This window comes from Takifugu rubripes, chromosome 10 (genome assembly GCF_901000725.2).
Source record: "Takifugu rubripes chromosome 10, fTakRub1.2, whole genome shotgun sequence".
NCBI lineage: Eukaryota > Metazoa > Chordata > Actinopteri > Tetraodontiformes > Tetraodontidae > Takifugu > Takifugu rubripes.
In genome coordinates this window covers 8862523-8889216 of record NC_042294.1, presented here as the reverse complement: position 1 = coordinate 8889216, position 26694 = coordinate 8862523, and the positions used below count along the sequence as shown (strand labels likewise).

The 26694-nt window shown below is 43.3% G+C and overlaps 2 protein-coding genes across 6 annotated transcripts; one reads left to right on the top strand and one right to left on the bottom strand.

Moving 5' to 3' along the window:
- Nucleotides 1-460: 460 nt before the first annotated feature.
- Nucleotides 461-4276, bottom strand: lztfl1 (leucine zipper transcription factor-like 1). The gene is made up of 10 exons (XM_003968116.3): nt 3985-4276; nt 3576-3700; nt 3241-3435; nt 2234-2291; nt 1817-1888; nt 1668-1733; nt 1511-1588; nt 1240-1416; nt 1065-1168; nt 461-997 (listed from the first exon to the last, which is right to left on the bottom strand). Exons 1-10 carry the CDS (start codon nt 3985-3987, stop codon nt 979-981), a joined length of 897 nt encoding a protein of 298 aa, XP_003968165.1. The 5' UTR covers nt 3988-4276; the 3' UTR covers nt 461-978.
- Nucleotides 4277-6261: 1985 nt separating this feature from the next.
- On the top strand, nt 6262-26647 carry LOC101070212 (dnaJ homolog subfamily C member 13). Of its 5 annotated transcripts, XM_029842652.1 has the most exons (58): nt 6262-6434; nt 8782-8862; nt 11082-11157; nt 11275-11424; nt 11615-11656; nt 11750-11950; nt 12025-12231; nt 12318-12413; nt 12618-12709; nt 12807-12973; nt 13187-13266; nt 13361-13530; nt 13614-13646; nt 14293-14392; nt 14484-14591; nt 14744-14899; nt 14998-15054; nt 15121-15242; nt 15402-15477; nt 15619-15714; nt 15817-15957; nt 16660-16677; nt 17206-17288; nt 17365-17518; nt 17609-17712; nt 17798-17957; nt 18050-18112; nt 18208-18309; nt 18442-18546; nt 18634-18836; nt 18915-18999; nt 19096-19250; nt 19334-19379; nt 19479-19633; nt 19714-19915; nt 20000-20115; nt 20248-20326; nt 20402-20537; nt 20621-20805; nt 20929-21003; nt 21085-21204; nt 21325-21720; nt 21809-21919; nt 22068-22184; nt 22350-22527; nt 22632-22723; nt 22807-22906; nt 22981-23055; nt 23147-23259; nt 23334-23503; nt 23609-23651; nt 23732-23905; nt 23999-24178; nt 24261-24401; nt 24471-24614; nt 24689-24788; nt 25058-25162; nt 25569-26647. In XM_029842652.1, exons 2-57 carry the CDS (start codon nt 8795-8797, stop codon nt 25111-25113), a joined length of 6774 nt encoding a protein of 2257 aa, XP_029698512.1. In that variant the 5' UTR covers nt 6262-6434; nt 8782-8794; the 3' UTR covers nt 25114-25162; nt 25569-26647. The 5 variants fall into 5 exon arrangements, with proteins under 5 accessions (XP_029698512.1, XP_011606370.1, XP_029698510.1 ...); XM_011608068.2 differs by lacking the exon at nt 25058-25162 and having other exon boundaries at nt 16663-16677; XM_029842650.1 differs by lacking the exon at nt 25058-25162.
- The last annotated feature ends 47 nt before the right edge of the window (nt 26648-26694 follow it).

Sequence of the window (26694 nt, the reverse complement as noted above, 5' to 3'; positions counted from 1 at the left end):
GCATCCTCTTTGAAACAAGTTTTCCCACAATTGTGCACATTCTTTGTTTTGTTTTCACCTTGGGCATGTAATGCAGAGCAGGTCTTAAGTCAGGATGGTTTGTGGTCTCCAAGAGTTTCGCTGAAAACAACAGTGGTTGACGGTTGACTGGCTGGTGATCAGGGCAGAAGAAGAAAAACAAGCAGCGCTGCAGCCGAGCAAGTGATGAAAACGCCGGGACTCAGAACACGACCTCATTGGGCCATTTCTGTCCTGCTGAGAGTCAGGGTTCCTAGTTCTGCTGGTTCTGATGTTAAAACATACACTTATTGACCCTAATCCTCACTTAAGTACGTTCTCACATCGGGTCCCTAAACCATATTAAAGTATAAAGGTGAGTTTGGCGCCCCCTTGTGGCGCTCACTGAGAATGATTTAAATGTTTCACGTCCGTGCGTCTCTATATGAATAATGATCACCCCTTTTTTGTTCAAACCATTTATTACCTTATATTCGGCACAAAAACAAACAAAAGCACGTCTAGTTATAATTGTAGTACAGGACAGAAGTATCAGTACTCTACAAGAGCATCACGTCATCGCTGTGACCTTTATATTCAAATTTCAAGACAGAAATGTTCTAGAGCTTTATGGCGTCACACTAAAGTAAACTTTGCGCCACTTGATATGCAGCAGAAAGGATGAAATCTGGGTGGGAAACGCTGATTTGAATATTAAATTAAAACGGCGATGGATGGAAGCAAAGCTACGTAGCGAAACATCACACCTGGCGGATCGGACCACGGGGCTTCGGGGACACGTGTCAACCAAAGAAATGAACAAGGCCTCTGCGAACCGGAGCGTGACAGTATTTGCATAGAACATGGAGTGAAGTATGACGGCGACTGCGCCTGAGTCCAGATGAGGAGAACAAAAGTATGTGTGAAGGTCGTCCTCCGTTAATCTTCCCGCCCGATCGTCCTGCCGTCTTTGGCTCCCGCTCATTCATTCGGCTCGTATCTGAAACGCAAATGATATTTCTCTGTTAAAGAGCCGTTGACGATGGAGACGCCCAAGGTGAGGCCACCTCTGCAGCTGTTTCCTCAGTTCCTTGATCTGCTCGTTCTTCTTGGTCAGGATCTCCTTCATGTTGCGGTACGCCGCGGTCTGCTGGAACTTCTTCTCCAGCTCCTGGAGATGTGAACACATGAGGTGTGACTGGACAGCTGAAGTACCGGAGGAGGCTGATTCACGTGCCGGACCTTCTCTGCCAGCGCGAGCTGCTCCTGCACTCGCAGGAACTGGTGCTTGGATGAGACCAGGTTCTCCTGCAGGTCCTTCTGAGAAGCGGCGCTGGCGCTGAGACACCTTTCGTAATCTTCCTTCAGAGCTGCCACCGTGTCCTCCAGGCTGCTGATATCCTGAGCTTTAACGGACAACTGGAGGAGCCAACAAACCCAAAGAGGAGTCAGCTCCTCCATCATTACACTGCAGCTCAGGGATGGAAAATATATCTGCCAGCTTTCACATTACCGTATCTTCACCTTGGCCCTTCTGGAGGTCCTTCAGAGCTCTCTCAGCTCTGGTTTTCTCATCCAGTGCACTCATCGCCTACGAGAATCAGTCAGGCAAAGATTACCAGGGTATATAAGATGCTGTGTGCTTAAACAACTGGAGCCATTAGCCGTACCTGGGATTCTAAAGACCGTAGCCTGGCCTTCAGTTTATCATTTTCCTCCTGCAGTCTTGAGATCTCCTGCAGGAAGATGAAGACAAGGGTGTGAAGAGGGAGCAACCTTCCCTAATTAACCTCCATATGATTTAAAACGGCAGGTTTACCCTGTTAAGAAGTTCAGCCACTCCGGATTCATTCAGAGGGGCTAGTTTGGATTTGTTTGTCTCCTGGTTTATCTGGGAAAACATCACAGACCATAAATACCAGTTGAACCATAATTACTAGGATCCAGGTATAAATCCAGGAGAAAGAAGCACACTCTCACACATTTTAGCACCGTGAGCACCAGAAAGTGGTTTTCCACACAACACAGCAACACCTGCGTAGCTCACTGAGAAACCTGATGGATGGTGAATGACCAAACCCAAGCATGATTTAAGTTTCAGCTTGATTTGTTTTTTCTTCAACTGTGACCGTGCACCGTACACCTTGAACCGCAGAGCCACGTGTGGAAACTCCTCACAACAGCGCTGCTGTCGTTGCACAGGCTGAGTGTGAAGGCGCTCGACAGCTACACTCACCTTATCGGCGCTTTTAAAATCAGTCTTCTCAAATTCGGCCACTTGTTCCAGCAGTTCTCTGTAGAGTTGAAATAAAACAAGTAATTTTATTTCACGACTACATCGGATTTACATTTTTTTTTTTTTTTAAATCAACAAAACCTCAGCATTAGAAATGAGAAAACAGCAGGTTAAAATGAAGGGAAGGTCAATATTTGTGAGGAGCGGTAAAGCGGATGTAGCCCGCTCATCTTTGCACATCATGTTGCTGTTTTTGCCATTTCAGTCAGGCAGTTAGGCGTCTGTAGCATGTGAAAATAACAGTGTTGTTCTGAATGGCAGTTTAGCACCAGCACTGATTAAAGCCTTGTGGTGAGCAGAACAGCTCCCCAGAAGGTTCAAATGTGGTTTTCAAAAGGCAGCAGAACACACGTAGGCTCAAACACGGGGCGTATTCCTCCCCTTTAAACGCCGCATCAGTCACGTACGTAGAGCGATGCAGAAGCGATATTTAGGGATCGCAGAACCACCCACTACATATGTGCAACAACAAACCCAAGAGCGCTTTATTCCGCCAAAGCGAAATGGCCCAGAGGTCAGGTGTTAACTGGAGTTCATGTGAAAACCAGAGAGACACGGTCTAAACCTGCTTTAGCACGTCACGCACCAAAAATGCAGAATTGTGCAAGTATTATTAGCCCTAAAGTCATGAAGGGAGGGTGTTGCTCAGCTTTCACTACTCTGTGTGACAATCGTCCCCTGAATATGTGGTTTGCAACTTGGTTGACGAGTGAAACCCTGGTTTCTAGAAGCCTCTGTAATTCTTTACATTCACATAGTAGGCCATGCTTCTGCAATAACCTTTCTGACTGGTCGTTGACTGTCATATGGAGGAAGTGGAACAAAGTGGGGGTTTTCTCCCCAATAAAACGAGGGTGTCTTCAGAGGTAGCAAGAGATAACCTGGTCATGTCTGTACCTGTATGTTCCAATCATGAATTATTAGGTAGTAATCTCGGTTGTTCTCGCCTGTTCTCCAGCTCTGAAATGTCACTCTGCAGTCGAAGGTAAAACTTCTCCGCCTGAGAAAACAGCTGCCTGAGCAGGAGCACGTTGGTGTGGGCTGTGTTGATGAGCTCCATCTCCACCTCGTCGCGCACCACCGTCTGCAGCCCGTCCAACATTTCCCTCACTTCGTCCACAGTGAAAGTGTCCTCCACCAACCTTCAGAGAAAGGTGACACTGGTTGATCAAAAGAAAGAGCCTCATTCTTCCCATTTAAATGAAGCTAAAACACACACACACACACACACACACACACACACACACACACACACACACACACACTCTCTCTCTCCAGTTACCTGCTTTCTTTGAGTTCCTCAAAACATGAATCAATAGTTTTTAGTCTCAAAATCCTCTTTGAACGAGCAAATCGCATGTAGTTGATGACTTCATTCTGGTGGTGTTCATTAAAGCCAAACTCAGCCTGCACAGAGACCATAAGACAAAGACTGTCAACAGCTTTGAAAGACGGAGGTGGAGATTGTTGGCGTAAATCTCCCTCGGGTGAGCTTAAAGGCTAACTTCAGGGCAATATTTAGCGGTATTATACCACAAGGCCTTTTTCAAAGCATAACAGACGTGCTACATGAAGCACAGGGATGCTAATAGCGCCACGTCCTCGCCTTGAGTGAAATGTTTAGGAAGCTAATGGTAAAGCAAACATGTAATGTTGTTCAACATCAACAGCAAGCGATAAGAACTTCTTACCATGACGGCTGTGTAGCTGCCGGTTATATCAATAACTTGGCTTCAAGACTGAGATCTTGGATAGGACAAAAACGGCTTATTCGGCCTGTTATTCACGCCACGCTGCGGAATGGCTACGGGATTAAGTTGGTAAAACTGCTGGAGTCGATGACAAAGTTGATATCTAACCACCGTCAAATAGCTAAACACCGCTTGTATTAACGCTGTGAGATTATCTGACTGGTTAGCCTAGCTAGTAGCTAATGTTTGCCTCGCGAGTGCCTTGGTAACAGAGGAAAGCGTCATTGCCTTGGTTACCAGGGGTGCGTTCAAAGACGCATGTACGTGCATGAAGTACGTAAATTGGAACGTCAGGATTTGGCTTTGCACTTTCTCGCTTGTTTGGTTACCTTTTTAAAAATAATATATTTTCAATGTACTTATAAATCTGTTTATTTGTTCAGTTACGTTTAGTTTTTACCGCGGTTTTAAAAAATGTTCTTTCATTTCCGGGTTTTATCTCGTTCAAGTCTTATCGTATGAGAAGAAACTAATTCGTAATATTTTTAAAGATATAAATCCAGATGAGGCAGTTTAAATCCTTCTGCAAACTGAGTGAATAAACGTTTAGCATCGTCACACGGGATGATAAAGTAGTTTGTAACAGAAGGCTTTTCTAAACTGTTCAGCTGTAGATGGCAGCAGTGTGTAAAAAATCACCAGAGAGATCTAAGTCAAAGTAGTATAAGGAAGGAGACAATGAGGGCCCCATTATCTTTATTTTCTTTGTTTTTTCCCCCACACTGAAAAGGTTCCATATTTTAACCAACAATAATGATGTTCACAACACTTTGCATTGCTCAAGCCACTGTGCAATCTAGTGATTCTTACTCCACAGTCTTTTCCATTCAGTTTCTTCGGAGTCAGTTGGTTTGTTTAACCTTATATGGATAAAATCAAGACCTCACAGAGATAATGAGACATTGTCTCCCTCTTCTTTATCTTTGTGTGACTCCATTTTCAAGATCTTTCTAAGTGAAGAGAAGGAAACTTATTTTCCTTGTCTGTGAGACTCTTGCTGTAATTAAATTAGACTAACTAGCAGCGCATGATTGGTCACCTAAATCAGATGCCTCATAACGTGACCATTCTGTCCCTTCTCTCCATCACCCTGTCCCGCTCAAACTCTCTGGGCAACTTCGGTCAGTCACCACAGCCAAGATGTTTCCTCTCTACCTTCAGTCACGGTGAGTCACTCACAATTAGATGCAAATACTTCACATTATACATTCTGACAGGTTTATGTGGTGGATTTATGTGAGAGACTACACTCATGTTGGACCTGTTGCTCTGCAATTGCCAGCGATTCCGTGTATGTTAGTGTCACAGGTGTGTTGGTCCACAGGCAGGCCTTCTACACCTCTTTAGGTGGTACATCACAACTAACTACTTGTAAATTAATTTATAATCAGTATTTGGTTCACGTTGCAGCAATAAAGGTCATGGGAATCTCTTATTTGATTTGCATGGATATGTATTGTGTTTGTACATGTGCCGGAAGGCTGTTTATATCCCCTCTACAGCTGGAGTTTGACTATTTGGTTTTGGGTTTAACAAATGCTGATTAGAAACTGAAGATTTTTGAGGCATGGGTGAAACGTTGAAAGATAGTATTGAGAAGGCTGCAAGATTATTTTTATTCTTTCATCCATGTGAGCTGTTTAAGCTTTAGCCCGGGTAGCTATTGTGTTGAGGGACACTGACCCTAGAGGGCAGAATCGTCCTTCAACTGAACAAGGAGCCAGTTTTCACCAGAGATCAAATACATTCGCAGTTGCCTTTTTGACTCCTTTATCTGAGGTTTTAATTGAGAATGTGGGTGTTATTTTGTCATTTACATTTGAGGTCCGTGCTCTTTCTAAACAATCTATCCCATTCAGGAAACTAAGGCTAAAAAAGGACCAACTAATAGATATTTAAAATAAATAGGTTGAATGTAAAGTCTTGATGTCAGTATCAACCAAGCCTTTCACAAATCACATATTTTGATCACTTTTTGTACAACCCTGCGTTTTAACAGTAACGAGGAATCTAAAATTGAAGTTTAGATTGACGTTTCGATCCTGCTGATATACAATAAACTGTTCCGGCGTCCGCTTCTACTTCATGCGTCAGTAAAAATGACAGAGCAGTGTGAGGAAACAACTGATCTGAGATCAGGTCCATGGGCGCTTCCGCTTCGGAACAAACCAATCAGCTGACAGCCGCATGACAGGCAGGGCTCACGCATGCGCAGTGGGTCATTTTTGGTTGCAGGAATATGGCTGCGTCCTGATCCCTGTTGGGGGACTACGGAGTAACTGAGCAGCTTCAGCACCAGAGTGGGGATAAACGTAAAGGTACCGACCGCACTCAGAGGAGTGTGGGGGCCGAGGAACGGCTAACAATAACACCCCGTAACGATTTCACAGGTAAATGCACCCGCTGCCGAATGCCACTGTCTTTAATGCATCCTCCCCGTGTTTGCTTGATTGAGCCCCGCTGCTAACAAGCTAGCTGTCCCGTTAAACCACAGTGATAGGCTAGCTCGCTGGTGGCTAGCTCGCAGCTAATCTAGTATTAGCCTACCGCAGCCCCTTTTTTTCTCCATGCGATAACAGACGTTGATAACAACATACGTTTAGGCGGTGTGCCGTTCTGTGAAAGAGGAACAGTTGCGTCGACGTTGCTAGCCGAGCTGTCCTGCTTATTTTTAGCCGTTTGCCGTGCAGGCCTGGTGCAATGAAGCCGTTTGGCTCAACGCTTTAAGGGCAGGTAACTTTAATGCCGCTTGGCGTGGGTTTATTTGCCAGCGAGGAGTCGGTGTCAAAGTTAAACATTTGAAGTATGTTCTGTGGCTGCAGGCTTCAGTGCCTCTGTTCACAGGTGACGGTAGCTTGTTACATCTTGCAAGCAAGTAGCTCTTGAAATCCTCCATCTCCGCAGACCAAGTTCGGTGTGTTTCGGTGGGATTGCTTCATATAATAAAGGCAGTTGATTGCAACACGGTTTTACTCAAAAATTCTCCCGAAGAGACACAAGGCACAAGACTGACATTTGCCTACAGGCCAAAGCTGTATGATCGTGATTGGCTTTTGTTGGGGTAGTGTTTTTTTGTTGTTGATTTTGTTTTAACTATCTAATACTATGTAATTCTGCTGTCCACGTATAATGCATGAATGGAAGTTATACAATAACTTGAGGTACCTGACTATGCAGATTTTAGTGTGGACATGACATACAGTACTGCGCCCTGCATTCACAACTATGCAGCAGTTTTGCTGCTCTTCATTGTCTCAGAAAGAAACAGGCAATCCTGCTCTTTATCCAAACAGCCGTTCAAAACCAGGGTGAAAAAACCAATAGAAGAAGAGATGTTTGCACATTAGTCTTGTCACCTGTGGCTGGAGTCGTGTTGGTCGGCATCTCCTCTGGGTAACCTTTCAGCTGTGGCTCATTCGCTAACAGCTTTAAGGCAGCCCTATTGGTATGTTTTAAAGCATCACGGTACAGAAAATGCCCAGTAAGGTTGAGTTTTGTTAGCAATGAGTAGCTATGCTTTTTAAAAGTTATTTTTTATAGTCAGGACATCTGCCTGAAGCATGTGTGGCTTGCTCTGGGCCCAGGCTCCATTTACTCTGCTGCTCTTGTGTACCGGTATGTTTTCTTTCCTTCCAACACTGTCCAAAATAGACCATGAATAATTTGCTATTGATCTGCATACATACAGCCAGGAAGAAGTGCTGGGAGGGGTAATCACATGATGTGCTCCCAAAGTCTCCTTGGCCCCTTTTTTTGTTACACTCATTAAAGTATAAAATTCAGTGTAATGTAGCAAAAGTGCAGTCTTCTGCTGCATGGAAGACTACATGTGTTACAGTTCCTGTAGCATTTGTGTGCCTTCTCTCAGATTTGACACATAAGTGAGGTTGCGTTGACTTCCTGAGATAGCCGGAACTGCATTCAATGTTCAGTGTTATGAAACAATGTTGAATATTGCGTTCCGCCATTATTGCTCAGGAGGAAGGAAAACTGGAGGCATGGTGTTTCTTTTTTCAGGATCCTGCCAGAATGCTGACACAGGTTTCTCAAGGCATTGTGCAGCCGCTTGTAAATTACTGCAATATGGTTGCAAGTCGTTTCTGTCAGTGACTCTTTTTTTTTACTACATTGTTTCTGTTCTGAATGCCTTTTTATGTTTGAACCAGCATCATCCTTGAATAATCCCACCCCGGCTGTGAGATCTGCCCCAAATGGACAACAAAGCCTTCAGATACAGTAAATCTGTTGTCCAGATTCTAAAGCTTTTAACTTTTTTTTTGTATTTCAATCATGTACTGGGCAACAACAAGTATTCCTGTTTATCTAAAGCAATCAATAGGCTGCCGGTTATGTGCCTGACCTTATTGACAGATGTCCGGCTGCAGTTTTTTCTCCGCATTCAAACAGGAGAAATAATGATTTTTACGTTCCAAGTTAAACTGGAGGGCAGTAGACAGGAAGGTGTGTGTGTGCGCGTGTGTGCGTGTGTGAGAATATTGGAAGGCAGTTGTAATAAACAGGTCATGTGAGACTTTTATGCTGTATCTCACCACTGATGTAATACTGACGTTGAAGAATCAGTCAGACATGGAGAGAGAGATAAGCTGCGCTTGGGCGTTGGGTGATTGTAAAGGTGTCACACTTTGAGCGTCAGAATGTTGAACGGTGGTGCGAAGTGTGCGTAGCACTACATTAGTGTGTGTGTTACATAAATTTTTACTTTTATTTTTTGTTCAGGTCCTGTGAAAAGATGAATGTCGTCAAAGAGAACAAAGACCTGGCCTGTTTCTACACGACCAAACACTCCTGGAGGGGAAAGTAAGACCCGCCTTATAGTTCTAAAGCTCCGTGCTAATATTCCAGAATTGGTGCTATTGTCTGTGGCTGGTCAGTGCGACAATAACCTCATTTTCCCTATCTTTCACAAGTCAGTCTGGGAACACTTCAGATTCCTGACTCATAACTTCCATTGTGCTGACTTCCTTATCTTGGCTTGGGATAACATGGAGGGGTCAGCATTTACTGGTCAGCTGTGTGTTACTGCTCTGTCATGTGATGTGTAGGAAATGTGAACATACACTGAAGTGTATGGTACCTGTAATGTGCCTACATGGTTGCTTTACATTCATTATGAATACTGGTGATCAGCAGCTCTCAAAGCTAAAAGATGGACACATTCCTGTTTGAACAGAGACCAGCAGCATCATATTACCAGTACCTACTCTCTAATTCTATCTGACCCATTAAGGCCCGCCACAGGCTTGGTAACCTAAGTAGGCCTATACGGCATTAGCCACCATCACTGTCCACATCATCCTTCATCCTGGAAATGCTGCCTAAAGTATTCTGAATCAGATCTGAGGGCCGATGCATCTGTGGGTCCCTTCTGGGTGACAGAGTGTTCCGAGAGACTTCTCACTTCATCCTGTGCTTAACGTTACATCAGATTTAATTAATAAATATGGCTGTCTGAAGGCGATGTGTCTGTCTCTCCAGAGAATGACACAATCTGAGGTCATGAGACAGGTCGCATTTTATGTAACTGGTCTGCGATTGAGTCGCCCTGACACTGTGTCTCCTGGCACTTCACTCCACACTAAAACACGCTCTAATTCAGCATCAGTGAATCCTCTTGAGCTGCCACGACAAGCGATCTTCATTATCAGTTCAACTGCTGATTAGGCAACAACAAATCCAGTTAACAAACTGGAACCAGTAAACATGTTTGGATTTGGAAATCTGACTGATCCCTCTCAATCAAACTCAGTGTGGAAGCTGCCAGCCTTCTGCTCCTCCTGTGCAATCACAGCTAATTGTCTCATTGGTTATTGAACAGACCGGCTTAGAAGCATCTGTTCAGGCTGTGTACTCTGAATTGCTAATCACACCCCCAGGGTCTGATTCATATCACACTTTGAACTGTGTATCGTGATATAAATCCTGTCAACCCAAAGCTTAAAGAAACTCAGCTGTGAAGGAAGCCCCCCTGTAGACTTTAATCAGACCCATCTGTGATTAACCCCGTCATTTGAGCAAATAGGAAAAGCACTTCTGTCAGCGTGAGTGTTCAGGATGCACGTCTGACTCTTTTTTTAGGGTCATATTAGCTCTGTTCTCAGGAACAAAGAATATTCATGCAGCATACGTCAATAAATCAGGCAATTTGCCTCATTTTATAGTTCAAGAACTCATAGCAAGTGATGGGAAAGCTTAGAATGTACGCCAGAAGTTATTTTTTTAATTAAAATTGAAATGAGATACTCATTTCCAAGGGTTGATATGGAGAGGAGGTGTTTAATTAAATGCTATTCATTGTTCATCTTCTAATAGTATCTTTCCAGGAGAAAGTTTACTAACGGCTGTGCGAGAAAATGAATTAATTCCGTTTTGTTCGAGCCCAGTTAGGCCACAGCTATTATCACTAAGATCACACCAAATTCATTCATCAAATGAAATGAATACAATTGCACAGTCTTGTAGTGGGTGAAGTCCGCACTAATAATGCAGCATTACTATAATTATGCTGGAGGATGGAGGCAGACGATGGTGCTTTGGGACAATCCTTTATTTCAGTCCTGCCTCAGGCTGCTGTCCATCCTGTCTCTTTGTGTTAGTGATGCCTTTTCTCAGTTTTCCTCCCTCGTTAGGACTCGCTGTAACTATCCACATCTAACGAGCACGTTCGAGAAGGACACGGGCCGAGTCAGCAGTTCAGCGTGTCGGATAGTGTTAAAAGAACATGCTGTTCACAGATGAACCCTCACACGTGTGTTTTTAATAGATATCACAACAATTGTGCAACCTTGTCTCTTAAATGTCCCATTTTGACTTAAAAAGCGAGACAAGAAATGCAAACCGCAACTGTCGGGGGGGGGGGGGGACACAAGCTCCTCTGCTCAGCATAGCAAGGAAGTGGTTTGGCTTAGCAGAATTGTACATGCCTTTACTTCTACATGAGACATCCTCCATCTCATAGCAAAAACAGTATCACACCTTCTTGTGGGTCTTGCTGACAGAGGGCCTTACGTCTGTTCCAGGTACAAGCGAGTCTTCTCAGTGGGGACGCACGGCATCACCACCTACAATCCTACCACACTAGAAGTAACAAATCAGGTCAGTAAGTGCACAGCTTTGCATTCATAAAGCTTTTCTACACTGTGGCTTAGAAAATGCTTGAAAGATCGCTGGGCTGCGTTCGCATCTTCGTTTCATCAACGTTTTGTTTTCCAGTGGCCTTATGGAGACATCTGTGGAATCAGTCCAGTAGGAAAAGGTCAGGGAACAGAGTTCAACCTCACATTCCGCAGGGGCACGGGCAAGAGGTCGGAAACACTGAAATTCTCCACAGAGCATCGGACAGAGCTGCTCACAGAAGCACTGGTGAGACCAAAGCTGCCTCGTTTCACATTAAATTGGTCTTCTTATTAGAGTTGCGGTCAGACGCACTTTTATAGTTCTGTCATAGAAGCAGAAAAATATAAGGGATTATTATCTAATGTGTAATTTGACTTCTCTTTTTATTGTAAATATCAATATGATACTTTTTTAAGTTAGTGTCCTCTATCTGCAGAGATTCAGAACAGAGTTTTCAGAAGGAAAGATAACAGGCAGAGTAAGTATGACCGTCCATCCAAGCTAAAATTCCAGTTTAGTGGGATTTCAATGTCATGTGACTAAAATGCTTTAACCTGTGTGTGCTGAACAGCGCTACAACTGCTTTAAGCACCACTGGAGTGACACGAGGAAGTCTGTGAGTTTGGAGGTGACGCCTGGTGGAATCGACCAGATCGACCCGCACACGAACCGGGTAGTTTGTTCCTACGACTATCGTAATGTCGAGGGATTCGTCGAGGTCTCCGATTACCAGGGAGGCTTCTGCATCCTCTATGGTGGCTTCAGCAGGCTGGTGTGCATTCACAACATTTTGTGTGTTTCTTTATGAGCAATATTCAAGTTTTTGTAACCTGTCGCCTCTCTCAGCATTTGTTTGCATCAGAGCACCGGGAGGAAATCATCCGCAGCGCCATTGAGCACGCCGGGAACTTCATTGGCATCACGCTACGACTGAGGAAGGATCCCCTGACTTTTGAGGATTTTATGACCAACCGGTTGGGGAAGTACAGCGCAGACGAGAGCATCACATCACTGGCTGAGTTCGTGGTGCAGAAGATCACGCCTCGGCACCGGGTGAGAACTTACATTTTTAAAATATGCTGATTTCAGAGGTTGAAAAAGTAAAAATATATGACTTTTCCTTGGTGACGGGTCTTTAGGAGCCCGTTAAACGTATACTGGCACTGACAGAGACGTGTCTAGTGGAGAGAGACCCGGCGTCCTACAATATCGTCACCCTCAAACCCTTTGGAGAGGTAAGCAACATCAGACTGTTAAACTACAGACTGAAAACCTCAGAAGCATTTTGTTCTCATTGTGTTTGGGTCTTTCACAGATTAAATGTTAATTGAACTGCTTGCCTCTGTTTTATTATGTATGAGCGACATTACTGCTCTGTGTAAAAGCACTTTAGTATGTGTTACACGAATACACCCATCCCTTCTTGGTGCCGCCGGCAGGTTTTTGCTCTCATCTGTGATGCCGAGAACCCTCAAGTGTTTACGATTGAATTCATCAGAGGGCAAATCAGAAAGTTTTGCTCCACGGAAAGGTAAACAGCCTGATTTTACCGCCCTTCCAGATGTTTGCCTGTTTGGACCTGCTCTAATTTAAGAGTTGATTTACACCGGGTGCCTTTGTGTGTGCAGAGACTCACTCTTAGCCAGCCTTCTCGATGGAGTGCGTGCATCAGGGAACAGGGACGTGTGCGTCAAGATGGCCCCCACGCAGCGAGGTCAGAGATGGGGCCTGTTGAGCATGCCGGTGGATGAGGAGGTGGAAAGTTTACATCTCAAATTCCTCGCAGCGCCACCAAGTGAGTGCAAGATATTACTGTTTTGGTATCCACAATTTGATATTTGTTATTCCCAGAACAATCTTCAGATATCTAACCAGGGATTATTTAATAGCTGTAGATCTATTTTGTGTTTGCAAATCAGCATTTCAATCTGGGTGATATTGCAGGTGCATATCTGTGTCAGACTGGGACTGTAGGGTTGTAATATTTAACGGTGCCATCCTTTCTCAGATGGAAATTTTGCCGATGCTGTCTTCAGATTCAATGCCAACATATCCTACAGTGGAGTGCTTCATGCAGTGACACAAGATGTGAGTGTGTCTGAGTCTTGTGTGATTTCCCATCCATCTGTTTTCCCGACTAGGTCTCACACTTATCCTCCCTCTTTCTCATTCTTCTCTCCAGGGTCTTTTTTCTGAGAACAAAGAGAAGCTCATCAACAATGCCATTCTGGCACTTTTGTCCCAGGAAGCTGAACTGCCTGCGCTTAATGCTGAGCTGGAGAGTCATTTCCAGGCTATTCGACGGTTGGTGGCCTCAAAGGCCGGCTTCCAGGCTTTTACCCAGCTACCCAAGTAAGAAGGCAGCAGTTATCTGTGTTCGTCTGATTTTCTCAAGGGTGAGCTGCTGGTTAACAGGCATGCTCTGTCATTCCAAGGTCTGGTCAAGGGCCTGGAGGCACAGATGCAACGTAAATATGAATCCATACATCTCAGTGTCCTCTCTTGCCTGTTTTTCATCCTTCAACTGCTAGCTTTTTCCCAGATTTATTCTTAGCTGTCTGTCGATCGTCCGTCTCCCTTCCGTTTTCATCGCAGGCTCTTCAAAATGCACTTAAGATAGTGGAGCTGTCTGCCTCGATTTGTCTTGACCTCCCTCTCCCTCTTATTTCTGTGCCTCCCTCTCTGTCCTGCTTTAGCTGCTTTGTCCATTCTACACTTAAGAGTATAAAACGAGTAATCTCTTGGGTCACTGAGATGTATGAGAGGAATTGTATTTACTGTTAAATATTTGTTTCTTTTAAGAAATGAGCCATAATTGGTTTATCTGTAAGATTCATTGCTTGTGTTGCTTGGTGTTTCCCTCACATACTCACCAGACACAAAGCACTATAAACACAAATGGCCCGTTTTTTTTAGATGGAAGCCTCTTTTATATTTCTTCTTTACAAAAACATCAGTGAAAGAAACAACAAGTCAATTCTGATGCAATGAATTCTTTGTGTATCCAAACCCAGACCTATTTTAAGTAATATGGTGTTTGTTTGCTTTATCTTGTCATGTTTTGTGCTTTCAAGTGGTGTCTTAAATGTCTGAATGTATCATTTTGTGTGACAGGTTCAGGGAAAAGTTAGGAGTAAAGACGGTAAAAGCTTTAAAACGAAACAACAATGGTGTGACGCATGCTGCTGTAGATATGCTCTGTGCCCTAATGTGTGTAAGTATGTCGAAATCAACCGAATGCACAAATCTGAATTTAAAATGCTTCTCTTCATGTGTTTTTATGTACTCTTATTGTTTCTTTTCAGCCAATGCACGACGATTATGACCTGAGGCAGGAGCAGCTGAACAAGGCCTCTCTGCTGTCGTCAAAGAAGTTCCTGGAAAACCTCCTTGAAAAATTCATCACCAATGTGGTAGATATATTTTTATGTGTGTGTGTGTGTGTGTGTGTGTGTGTGTGTGTGTTGCAGTCTGCTGACTTCTAAATATGCGTTGAAAATGTAATTTGTTAAATTGAGTTATGTTCACGTGTAGAGTCTCACTTGTAGTTTTGTCTGTGTTTTAGGACCATGGAACAGGAGCTTTAGTCATCAGTTCTTTACTGGACTTCTTGACATTTGCACTGTGCGCCCCTTATAGTGAGACCACAGAGGGGCAGCAGTTCGACATGCTGCTGGAAATGGTTGCATCGAACGGCCGAACACTGTTCAAACTCTTCCAGGTGATTCATTACAGCCCTCCAGTGTGGTTGTGATAGTAACATCACATCAAGGTGTGAGTTCAGTAAACAGAAGTGTATTAAATTGTCCTTTTCTTTAGCATCCATCAATGGCAATAGTGAAGGGGGCAGGCTTGGTGATGAAGGCCATTATTGAGGTAAACTATAAACAATCATTGGTTTACAATCATTACACTAATATTAACCTATTTCTCTGACTTCAGGAGGGAGACAAGGAAATCGCCACTAAAATGCAGGAGCTGGCTTTGAGTGAAGGGGCTCTTCCACGACACCTGCACACCTCTCTGTTCACCATCAGCGCTGACCAGCGGATGCTTACTAACAGGTCAAAGCCCCAAAAAATTCACACACCACTACGTTTCTGCCTATATTCTGAGTTATTGGCTTTACATTTGTGACGTGACTGGTTAATTATATGTTAGTTGTACGTAAATTAAAGAAGCCGCAGAACAAAATGCTTAATTACCAGGATTTCCATTTTCAGGCAGTTGAGTCGGCATCTTGTGGGTCTGTGGACAGCAGAGAACCCTGTTGCTATGAACCTCCTGAAGAGGATACTGGTAGGGTTAACAATGAGTTTGCTTTCAGACTTTCATACACATATTCGATGCCTGCTTAGAGCATCAGAGATGGAGCACTTGGTTACGAAGTGCAAAGCGAGGAAAAGGCTTCCCATTTTAATGTGTTTTGTGCCCTTTTAGCCAACAGGTCTGCTGGCCTATCTGGACAGCACCGACGCAGTCCCAGAGAAAGACATGGACAGAATGCACATTCGCGACAACTTGAAAATTGCCACGGTACCTGGTTAAACTTACATCACATCTGAGACAATGAGAACCCCCGCAAACAGCAGAACTCATGTAATAGTTGGGTTTGTTCTTGCTTTTTGCTTGTTAAAGGACCAGCTGAATCGAAATAAGGTGCCTGAGTGGCAACGGATCGCAGGCAAAGCAGCAAAAGAGGTGGAAAAGTTTGCCAAGGAGAAGGCTGATTTGGTGCTGATGCACTGGAGAGATAAAATGGGAATAGCTCAGAAAGAGGTGAGCGTTCTTGCTGACAGGAAGCTGGTATTTGAAATGATCTGCTGCTGCTCCTGCTGCTGCTGCTGCTTTAGTGCCCGTGTTTTTTATGCTGAACCGGGCAGTGCTGCAGAACCCCATCAGACAGAACAGCAGCCTACAGGGTCTTTACTTTTGCATCAAGCCGAGCAACAGATTTGATGCCAGAACTGGAATAAAAAACATTTAAAGATGCAAATGCTTGCGCTTTCTCTTCAGTACTTTCTCTATCCTCAATTTTGGTTTACGTAACCAAAACAAGCAATTTTCCATCAAAAATACTTTTGTCTGGATGACAAGGTTGCACTCTGTGATGATGGACCCTGGGGGTATACTGGCTTACATATGTTCATGTTTGTGCCTAACCTTTAAAATGAAATTTATTTCAACGTCTACGTGCTCTTTTTTCTTTTCTGTCCTTTAACACTGAGTAATTCAAAACGCCTGCAATAACTATATTTCGATTGGCTTGCTTTTTGTGAATGTTCCCTTTTTAGATGCTCCAGCAATCCAGTAATAATAGATCAGAGTTTAGTCATAGTTCCAGTTAGTTTTATTGTTGTAGCAGTAGTAATGCATTTTAGTCCTATTCTCTTCTGTTGAATCTGAGGAACAATAATCTGTGTTGTTTCTGTCCCACCCTCCCCATGTCTTGTGTGATTTCTCTGCTGTGAAACAATGCAGCAGGACAGAAATAACCTGGTAAGTAGATTTGACCAGTGGGATCCATGCCTTCATTTCTTCCCGTACCCTGTCTCTTCACCTCGCCATCAGATGACATTGAATGAGTTTTTTGGACATGTAGACGGACAATGTAGAAAACTTGTACTACTCCAGATACTCATTTAATGCATTAGTAGGTATCATACTGTAATAATCATCATGTGAGAACTTGAGCTCAGCCAAAATGCAGCGGTAGCTTCATATTTTCAGGTCAAAACACAATCTAATTCACACACAGCCAGAATCAAAGAACTCATTTAATGTCGGGATCCCATGTTGGTTTTGGGAAATCATACCTTTTCTGGTTTTTCCATGATGTTTTTTTTATCTTCTTTTCATATTTGATATTCTTTGTTGCATTATTATACATACAAACTGCTTTAATTTTATTCCTTTATTGCCTCATCATTCATTCATCATTGACTTCATGCGTTCAGATGCTGCAAATACACTGTAGCTAATTGTCAGTGATGATGCTCTGATCTGAAAGCTTGCATTTGTTTTCAGAATCCAAACCAAAAGCCAGTCATCCTGAGGAAGAGGCGGCAAAGAATAAAGATTGAAGTCAACTGGGAGCTTTTTTATCATAAGTAAGTAATAAAAAATTCTTAGTTTAACAGCATCTTTTCATTCTGCATTCCTAATATGTCCTCCCATCTTCTCCAGATTCCAGCTGGACCACGCTCGGTCCAATCTCATCTGGAACCTGAAGACAAGGGAGGAACTGCGGGACGGCCTTGAAGGAGAGATGCGTGCCTTCAATGTGGATCGCGAGCTTGGCAGTGGAAACGTCATCTCCTGGAACCACCAGGAGTTTGAGGTTTATTTCACTGTCGGATATCTGCCTTACGGTTATCAGTTTATCAAGACAGTTTAAAAAGTAGCTTTGTGTTTATGCTGATGTTTGCAGGTGAGATACGAGTGCCTTTCGGATGAGATAAAGATCGGGGATTATTACCTGCGTCTGCTTCTGGAGGAGGATGAAAACGAAGAAACAAACGCCATCAAGAGATCGTGAGACTTACGCTACATCCATCATCTAAGTGCAGCTAATTTATCCTTCTGCACTCAAACCAAAATGTTCTTTGCCATTTCCCAGATATGAATTCTTCAATGAACTTTACCATCGTTTTCTGCTGACCCCCAAAGTTCACATGAAGTGCCTGTGCCTGCAGGCACTCACTATAGTTTATGGCAAATGCTTTGAAGAGATCGGCCCCTTTACAGACACTAAATATATAGTGGGAATGCTGGACAGAGTGAGTACCAAATGAACTTATATCATTATAGAAGGGTGAAGTAGTTTCATCATTTCATTAATCGTGACATCCAAACTCCTCCATGATTAAAGTGCACAGACAAACTGGAACGAGACAGACTCATCCTCTTCCTCAACAAACTCATTCTGCACAAGGTAATTCTTTAAAATAATAATAATAATAATTCAGCAAAACCGCCTTTCCATCATTTTTTGGTGCCATCAATATTTTTACATCATTTGCTTTCTAGAAAAATGTGAAGGAGATGATGGACTCTAACGGAGTACGCATATTGGTGGATCTGCTCACCTTAGCCCATCTGCATACTTCAAGAGCTACCGTGCCACTGCAGGTAAAGACGTCTCATTAGTAACAATAGGTAATCTGCTGATGATGTTGTTCACCTTTGTTCAACCTTGAACTGGCTGAAACCCGTAATGAATCTCCTGGGAGTGTCAACCTGAAAGTTTGCATATTTCTGCAGAGTAATGTCCTGGAAGCATCTCCGGACATGAAAAGAGAAAGTGAAAAAGAGTGGTACTTTGGAAATGCTGATAAAGAAAGAAGAGGACCTTTTAGCTATGAGGAAGTACGCAATGAAGATCAGTCTTTCATGTTTACAGAAAATTGTTGTTTCAGCTCTCTAGATGACTCACGTCTTTGTTTCTGTCTTTAGATGCAGGAGTTTTGGAGCACAGGCGTCGTGACGGCGAAGACACGTTGCTGGGCTCAGGGTATGGATGGTTGGCGTCCTCTACAGGCCATCCCACAGCTAAAATGGTGCTTTTTGGCCACTGGACAAGCAGTAATGAACGAGTCAGACCTGGCTACACTCATCCTTAACATGCTCATCACCATGTGTTCCTACTACCCAAGCAGGTGGGCTGTCTGTCTGGAAAAAAATGTTAATTTATTTGTTTGAATGTGTGTGATGATGAATTTTGTCTGTTTTTTCAGGGATCCAGACAACGCAATTATCCGTCCTTTACCGAAGATCAAGAGGATGATCAGTGACAATGCTTGTCTCCCACATATTGTCCAGGTTATTGTGCTATTCTGGTGGTCTTTGTTGTAAACATTTATGCCGTTCTCACATTCAAACATTAACTAAATTTGTTTTGTTTTTTACCCATTGAAGCTACTGTTGACCTTTGACCCTATCCTGGTGGAAAAGGTAGCTAACCTGCTCTACCTGGTGATGCAGGACAACCCTAATTTGCAGCGCTTGTATTTAACAGGAGTATTCTTCTTCATCATGATGTACACAGGCTCCAACGTGCTGCCTGTTGCAAGGTGAAAGGGCATTTTGATCTGGAACTAACTCAGAAACTCAATTTAATAATACAGTAAATTAATGTGATCTCTGGTTTCTGTAGGTTCCTGAAGTACACACATCTCAAACAAGCCTTTAAGTCAGAGGAGGTAAAAAAGTATTTTCTTTTCTTTTTTTTTATAAATGACGTGGTTGTATTTTACGAGCTTCTGTGAAAATACCACTTTACCTTTGTACCTCCTCTCCAGGCCAAAGGTCAGGACATTGTTCAGCGTAGTGTTCTCGGTCCAGTGTTGCCTGAAGCAATGGTGTGTTACTTGGAAAACTACGATGCTGAACGCATCTCTGAGATATTTCTTGGGGAGTTTGACACACCCGAGGCCATCTGGAGCAGTGAAATGAGGTACACGCGACCAGTTTTGCTCATTGTTCTACGAAATGGTCTGAAATTCAAAATAAAATTAATTATTTGTTCTGTTTTAGGCGGCTTATGATTGAAAAGATAGCTGCTCACGTTGCTGATTTTAGCCCCAGGCTGCAGAGCAACACACGGGCGCTCTACCAGTACTGCCCCATTCCTGTGATCAACTTCCCACAGCTGGACAATGAGCTGTTCTGCAACATCTACTACCTCAGACATCTGTGTGATGTCAGTCATTTCCCTGACTGGCCCATTAAAGACCCTGTACGTCTAATTTAAACAAATGCAAAGATATATACCTGTTATAAAGTCTCCATTGTTTAAAATCGTCCTACACCTCTCCTGCAGGTGAAGCTGCTAAGAGACACTTTAGAAGCCTGGAAAAAGGAGGTTGAGAAAAAGCCTCCTTCAATGTCTGTAGATGATGCTTATGACGTCCTGAACCTTCCTAAAGGACAGGGGCAGTGAGTGCTCTTTATATTACATTCTTTTTGTGACTTTAATTATGTTTATTGATTTATTATTGATAATTGTATTTAAAATGAATGGACTGCAATTAATGGAGTTTCTTTTTTTTTTTCTTTTTTTTTTTTTAGACATGAGGAAAGTAAAATCAGGAAGGCTTATTTCAGACTGGCACAGAAATATCATCCTGACAAGAACCCCGAGGGCAGGGTAGGCTTGAGGATCATTGGTACTGTCCATAAGGATTACACAGCCTGACATGTGAATTTATTGTGGATCTTTTAGGACATGTTTGAGAAAGTCAACAAGGCCTATGAGTTCCTTTGTACAAAGTCGACCAAAATCCTGGATGGTCCCGACCCAGAAAACATCATCCTTATCCTTAAAACTCAAAGCATCCTGTTCAATCGTCACAAACAAGGTAATCTTCATGGAGTTAACATGCTCTTCCCACACAATTATGACCAATATTACATTCCCAACCTCTTGTTTATCTTCAATCAGAACTGGAACCATACAAATACGCCGGTTATCCTATGCTAATCAAAACCATCACAATGGAAACGGAGGACAATCAGCTCTTCTCCAAAGCCTCCCCTCTTCTCCCAGCTGCTGTAGAATTAGCATTCCACACCGTCAACTGCTCGGCTCTGAATGCCGAGGAGCTGCGTCGGGACAATGGCATTGAGGTATGCCCGTGGCAGATTTAGAACAAAATGACCCAAACTACACAAAACATTAACGATCCTTATGTGTTTCTTGATACATTCGATTGCGATCGATGCTATTTTTTGTTTTTTTTGTTCACTCAGGTGCTGTTGGAGGCTCTGTCTCGGTGTGTTGGCGTCTTAACTGCATCCAGCAAACCAGATGACATGGCTGTCCAGGTAATTATCAAAATCTGAGCAGTCTTCATATACAGATATTTTCTGTGCTACTTGTAGACGATTCCTTCTGTTTTTTTATAGGTGTGCGGGCACATCTGTAAATGCTACAGCGTAGCAGCGCAGTTTGAGGAGTGTAGAGAAAAGATCATTGAACTGCCTAATATCATCAGGGATCTTTGTCACATCCTGGTCTATGGAAAGGTGAGAATCACAATGTGTTAAACTGATTTAAACTTGTCTTTCGTCAGTAATTGTAAAGACATATATTAATGTTTATCTGCCGTAGATCTTTGTGCTATACTGTCCTCTTCTTCCTCTTAGGGTCTCCCGAAAACGGCCTCCGTGGCAGTCCAGTGTGTGAGCTCCTTCGCGGTGGATTTCTTCCTGCAGACCCATCTGTATCATGCCGGCGTGCTGTGGCACCTGCTCGCCAACCTTTTCAACTATGACTACACCCTGGAGGAGAGCGGCGTGCAGACAAGTCAGGACACAAATCAGCAAGAAGTGGCGAACCATCTGGCCAAACTCAGCTTATTAGCTCTCAGCCGTCTAGGAGGTTACAATCAGTCGCTGCCCAGTGCCGGCGGGAATAATCCCACATCAGAAATTAACGGTGTTGAGGAAACACTTCCAGAAAACCCAGCCATTCGCAAGAGCTTAGCAGCCATGCTGACTCCTTACATCGCAAGAAAGCTCGGAATGGCACCTCCCGCTGAGGTATGTTGTGCATGTGAATGCAAATTCACTGTGACACAAATAATCCCAGATTCCTAAGGAGAGTAAACACACTCTGCTCTGCATTTAGGTCTTGAAGCTGCTGAATTCCAACTCTGAGAACCCCTACTTGATCTGGAACAACAAAACAAGAACTGAGCTGCAGGAGTATCTGGAGACTCAGCAGGAGGGAAAGAACAGGGTAGGAATATCTTCTTCTGGGTGAAAACTACCTGCAGTTTATTGCTTTGCTGCCCAGGTCAATTGGAATTGGTATATCCTGTGTAAATTATAATTTAATCAAATGAATTAAACATGTATGCTTTTCTTGTTTTTTTGTCTGTTAATAGGGAGAATCTGATAGCAGCTTTGGGGCAGAGTTTGTGTTCACTGATCACAGTAAAGAGCTGATCGTGGGTGAAATCTTTGTCAGAGTTTACAATGAGCAACCAACTTTTCCTCTTGAGGTGAGTCAAACATGACAGGCATTCTTGCCATTTTCCATATATTTTATTTGGAATGAATGAAGATTATATTCGAGATTTTTCTTGTCAAAAAGTCTTTTTCAACCTGCTTTCAGTTTCAAATAGTAAATGTTTTGTCATCCTATGTTCTTCCGTTCTTGCTTTTAGTATCCAAAAGCTTTTGCAGCTAGCCTTCTTGACTATGTGGGCTCGCAGGCCCAGTACCTCCACACTCTGCTGGCCATGAATCAAACCAACAAAGTGGAGTCCCAGGCACACGCCGAGAGGCTCCGTTTTGCTGAAATGGCTTTAGAGGCTCTCCGCAACGTCATCAAGAACAACCCCGGTGAGATTCTAACACTTCCTCCAGCTCTGCTCACCTTCTGGGAAGGTATTCGATTTTAACATGTTTATTTTAGAACGTTTGTTCTAAGTGATTTTTCCTTTCAGGTTCTGAGTCGGAGTGTATTGGCCATTTCAAACTGCTCTTCTCTTTGTTGCGGGTTCATGGAGCTGGCAGGGTTCAGCAGCTGGTGTTGGAGGTACATGCATTTGATCTCCCATGTCATAACATAATTTTTATGCCCACGTATGCAGGTTATAGTTATTTTGATGTCCTCGCCAGGTTGTAAATACTGTGACTTCAAACCAAGAATGCGTCGGCAACATTGCTGATTCCCTGGTGTTGTCCAACCTGCTGTTACTGCTGCACTCACTCCCATCCAGTAAGACCACAACAGAAAATGTAAGCATTTCTGAAATGATTCCAGTTGACTAATACCCTTTTTATTTAATGTAGGTCGTCAGTTGGTGCTGGAAACCTTGCACGCTTTGACTTCCAACACTAAGTTAGTCAAAGAGGCTATGGCCAAAGGTTCGTGCAGTTCTGTCGACATGTTTTTTTTTGTAAGATAAGGTCCCGTTTTTCTCAGAATTCTGAACAGAAGAATATCTTTGTTCCCCAGGTGCTCTGATCTATTTGCTAGATCTCTTCTGTAACTGCACCCATCCCCAGGTTCGCACACAGACAGCAGAGCTCTTCTCTAAGATGACATCAGACAAGCTAGTTGGACCAAAGGTCAGCAAAGATAAGGAGAAAAAAGGAGGTTTCCTCTCTTTGTTTCATCTTTCATCAGTTGTTTTCCCCAATAGGTACGTTTGACGCTGATGCGTTTCCTCCCCGGCGTGTTCATGGATGCCATGCGAGACAATGCAGAGGCAGCAGTGCACATATTTGAAGGGACGCACGAGAACCCAGAACTAATCTGGAATGACAACTCGAGGGAAAAAGTCTCCACTACTGTCCGAGAGATGATGCTCGAGTACGACCCAGTTTGATGCTCTGTTTTAAATCAGCTTATCAATATGAGCTTCAAGTGTCACTCTAAAAATACCTAAAATGGTGTTTTGGATTTTTTGATTTTCAGGCACTTTAAACAGCAGAAAGATAATCCTGATGTGAACTGGAGAGTAAGTGATTATTTACACAGCTTTGCATCAGAGCTCAGCATGTTATAGTTGACTCATTGTAATGATTACTTTTGGTTCAGGTTCCAGAGAACTTCACAGTAGCTTACGGTGCTGGACAGGATGAGCTTGAAGTCGGTGGAGTCTTCCTTCGCATCTTCATTGCTCAGCCTGGTTGGGTGCTGCGTAAACCTCGAGAGTTCCTGGTTTCCCTCCTGGAGACTGTGACTGAGCTGCTTGAGAAAAATAACCCCAATGTGAGCGTCCTGTTTGAGTTTTTTTTGTCACATTCCTCGCTCTTTTGTCTCACACCAATATTTTCCTCTTCCATCCTTTCCACTCTCCTGCAGGGTGAGGCTCTGGAGACGGTCACCACAGCAGCAGTTTGTCTGTTCAGCACCCAGAGCCAGTTGGCCGACCAGGTCCCTCCTCTTGGTCACCTGCCTCGGATCTTGGCAGCACTCAACCACAAGAACAACACTGTGCCCAAGAACTCCATCCGCCTGCTCCACGTGCTGTCAGACAATGAGGTGAGGAGCAGAACGTATGAGCAGGAAAAGGGTGTCTTGTCATTTTTCTTAAAAACAATTTTCAAAATCTTATTTTCTGTAGCTGTGTGTACGTTCCATGGCGTCTCTGGAGACCATTGGACCCCTCATGGCGGGGATGAAATCTCGACCTGACATGGCTGGATTGGCCTGTGAAGCACTCAATCGCATGTTCCAAAAGGAGCAAACTGAACTTGTTGCTCAGGTAAAACCACACCCTTTAGCTTTAATGTTAGGTACACGTTCAAACAGTGATTGTTAATGTGCTAAACAGGCTCTGAAAGTGGACCTGGTTCCATACCTGCTGAAGCTTCTGGAAGGGGTCGGTCTGGAGACACAAGAAAACCCCTCAGCTATAAAGGCCCAGATCGTGAAAGCTCTGAAATCCATGACTCGCAGTTTACAGTTTGGAGAACAGGTTTGTGTGGTGTGAAAATACAGCAAGCAGAATGTTGAAGGCATTTATGAGATCACTGAATCATCTATTTGCAGGTGAATGAGATTCTAGCGAGGTCCTCGGTATGGAGTGCCTTCAAAGACCAGAAACACGACCTTTTCATCTCAGAGTCGCAGACTGCAGGCTACCTGACAGGTGAAGTTTTTAAGTGGTGTCACCTTGCTGAGACATTTTTCTATCACACAAAACTGTTGATTTTCCTCTGTAAGCATTAAACTGGTAAGTATTGACTCTCCTCCTCTGACTTGTTGTTCCTAACCTTTAATGCTATGCTTTGTCCTTTAAAAAACCTTGTGGCTGATGCCTCACTTGTACTCAAACCCAGTGATGCTCTCTTTCTACACGTCCTACCATTTCCTGGCTGTGCCCTTCCCTTTCTGTTTGCCCTCACATGTTCTCCTTAGGGGTTTCCACTCCTTCTCTCCTGGCTGCCAGCAGCCCCCTGCGAGGTGGTCTTTAGACTCCTAAGTTGGGCCCTCACAGCCCTCCTCTCGCTTGCTCTGATGCAGGTAGACTTCCACCTGTTGTTTGACCTCTCTTTACTCCCATCTACTGTTCCATTCCCAGTGCTGCATCACCACTGTGCTGAAAGTAATGTTCTAACATCTTCATTTGCTCATCTATTTCTTCCTTTTTTTTTTTACATAGAGAGGATTAGGTTTACCGGTTTCAAATCCAAAAATGAGAAAATGAGAGAAAACATAAATTATACATGGATATTAATGTAAAATAGAGTGATCCTCCATTACAACATTACTTTTTCCTATCATCCATCTTTGAACATTTTAAGCCATTACTGGGTTAAAACCAGTACCAATCACATCCATTCTTCTAGTGTCGAGCATCATTAACAGTCCAGTTTTCCCAGCACACCACAGATGTACAGAGTCGTCTCTTTCCTCCTGTCGCCTGTAGGTCCAGGAGTCGCAGGTTACCTTACAGCAGGAACTGGCACCACGGTAGTCCCCAGCGTCCCTCCCCCCGTGGACGACAGCGGAGACCAAGGCTGACGGACACGCTCGCGCAAACACACAACTCAGGCACCCAGACTGCCCTGCAGCCCGACAGCCGCAGCTCAGACAGGGATCTGTTCAGCTCCCAGTCAAGGGGAATGGAAAGAGAAAGACTGAGTAGGAAAAAAAAGCAAGCTGTCATCCACCAAAATCTGTTCAACATCTCTTCCTGTATTGTTCACCTTCCTCTTAGAAACAACACTTGAGTCTTCATAAATGCTTTGAAATTGTTTTTTTTAACAGATTTCTTTTGTTTCTGTGCTACTTTTCATGTTCCTTCCAGCAACACAGAAAATTTAACTTTTGTATGAATATATTTTTTACTTTACATTTTCTTTTTATAAGAAAGACATCAGAAGGCTTCGGCGCTGATTTGGTTTACGGTGTCTTCTGTTTTGTCTTGTTCCTGTTTTTTCCAAATCATAATAGGCTGCATTGTCCACTAAAACCTTCACAGAGGCCACATTTGTGCATTTGAACTATCCGTCTCACAACATTTACTACTCGGAGAAATTGATTCTCAAATCTGAAAGGAAAACATGTTGAAATAGGAAATCAGAAAATGTATTTTTCTGATCTTTCTGATTTGCTTGATCCACTCTTACATAGTTGTGCAATTGCTTTTCCAGTCTCTTATTCCAATCTTTTTATCTCAGAGTTCATTGTTTGCTCTCTTTGAAGGCTACCCTTTCTGCCTCACATTTTAAAACAGATTACCCTCCACCCCGCCCCCAGAATGCAAAAAGCACTAGAATATTTATAAGTGAATAATAACCAGTGGAAATGAGCTTTTGCTAAGACATGACAAATGACTCTGATTATGGATCTATGTGACAGACTAGTGCAATTTGTGAAATGTTCAATGTAATATTGCATATATAAACTTTCTATATTGAATGTACATTAAAAAATAAATCATTCGCACTTGTACATAAAGTTTTAAGAATAAAAGGGAACCCACAGTGTTCTTTTGTATCTGCATTTGTGTTTGGGGAGCAATTCATAATTTAAAAGGTAAAGACAAAACC

What these genes read in the sequence shown, in the direction of transcription:
- lztfl1 (XM_003968116.3), bottom strand. An exon ending in ATTTTAAAAGCGCCGATAAG is followed by an intron (nt 1,889 to 2,233) that starts GTGAGTGTAGCT and finishes ATGTTTTCCCAG; the next exon opens with ATAAACCAGGAGACAAACAA. An exon ending in TACGGTCTTTAGAATCCCAG is followed by an intron (nt 1,589 to 1,667) that starts GTACGGCTAATG and finishes TGATTCTCGTAG; the next exon opens with GCGATGAGTGCACTGGATGA.
- LOC101070212 (XM_029842650.1), top strand. Translation starts at nt 8,795, where the DNA reads ATGAATGTCGTCAAAGAGAACAAAGACCTGGCCTGTTTCTACACGACC. An exon ending in AAGCCTTTAAGTCAGAGGAG is followed by an intron (nt 19,380 to 19,478) that starts GTAAAAAAGTAT and finishes CCTCCTCTCCAG; the next exon opens with GCCAAAGGTCAGGACATTGT. An exon ending in ATCCTGATGTGAACTGGAGA is followed by an intron (nt 23,652 to 23,731) that starts GTAAGTGATTAT and finishes CTTTTGGTTCAG; the next exon opens with GTTCCAGAGAACTTCACAGT.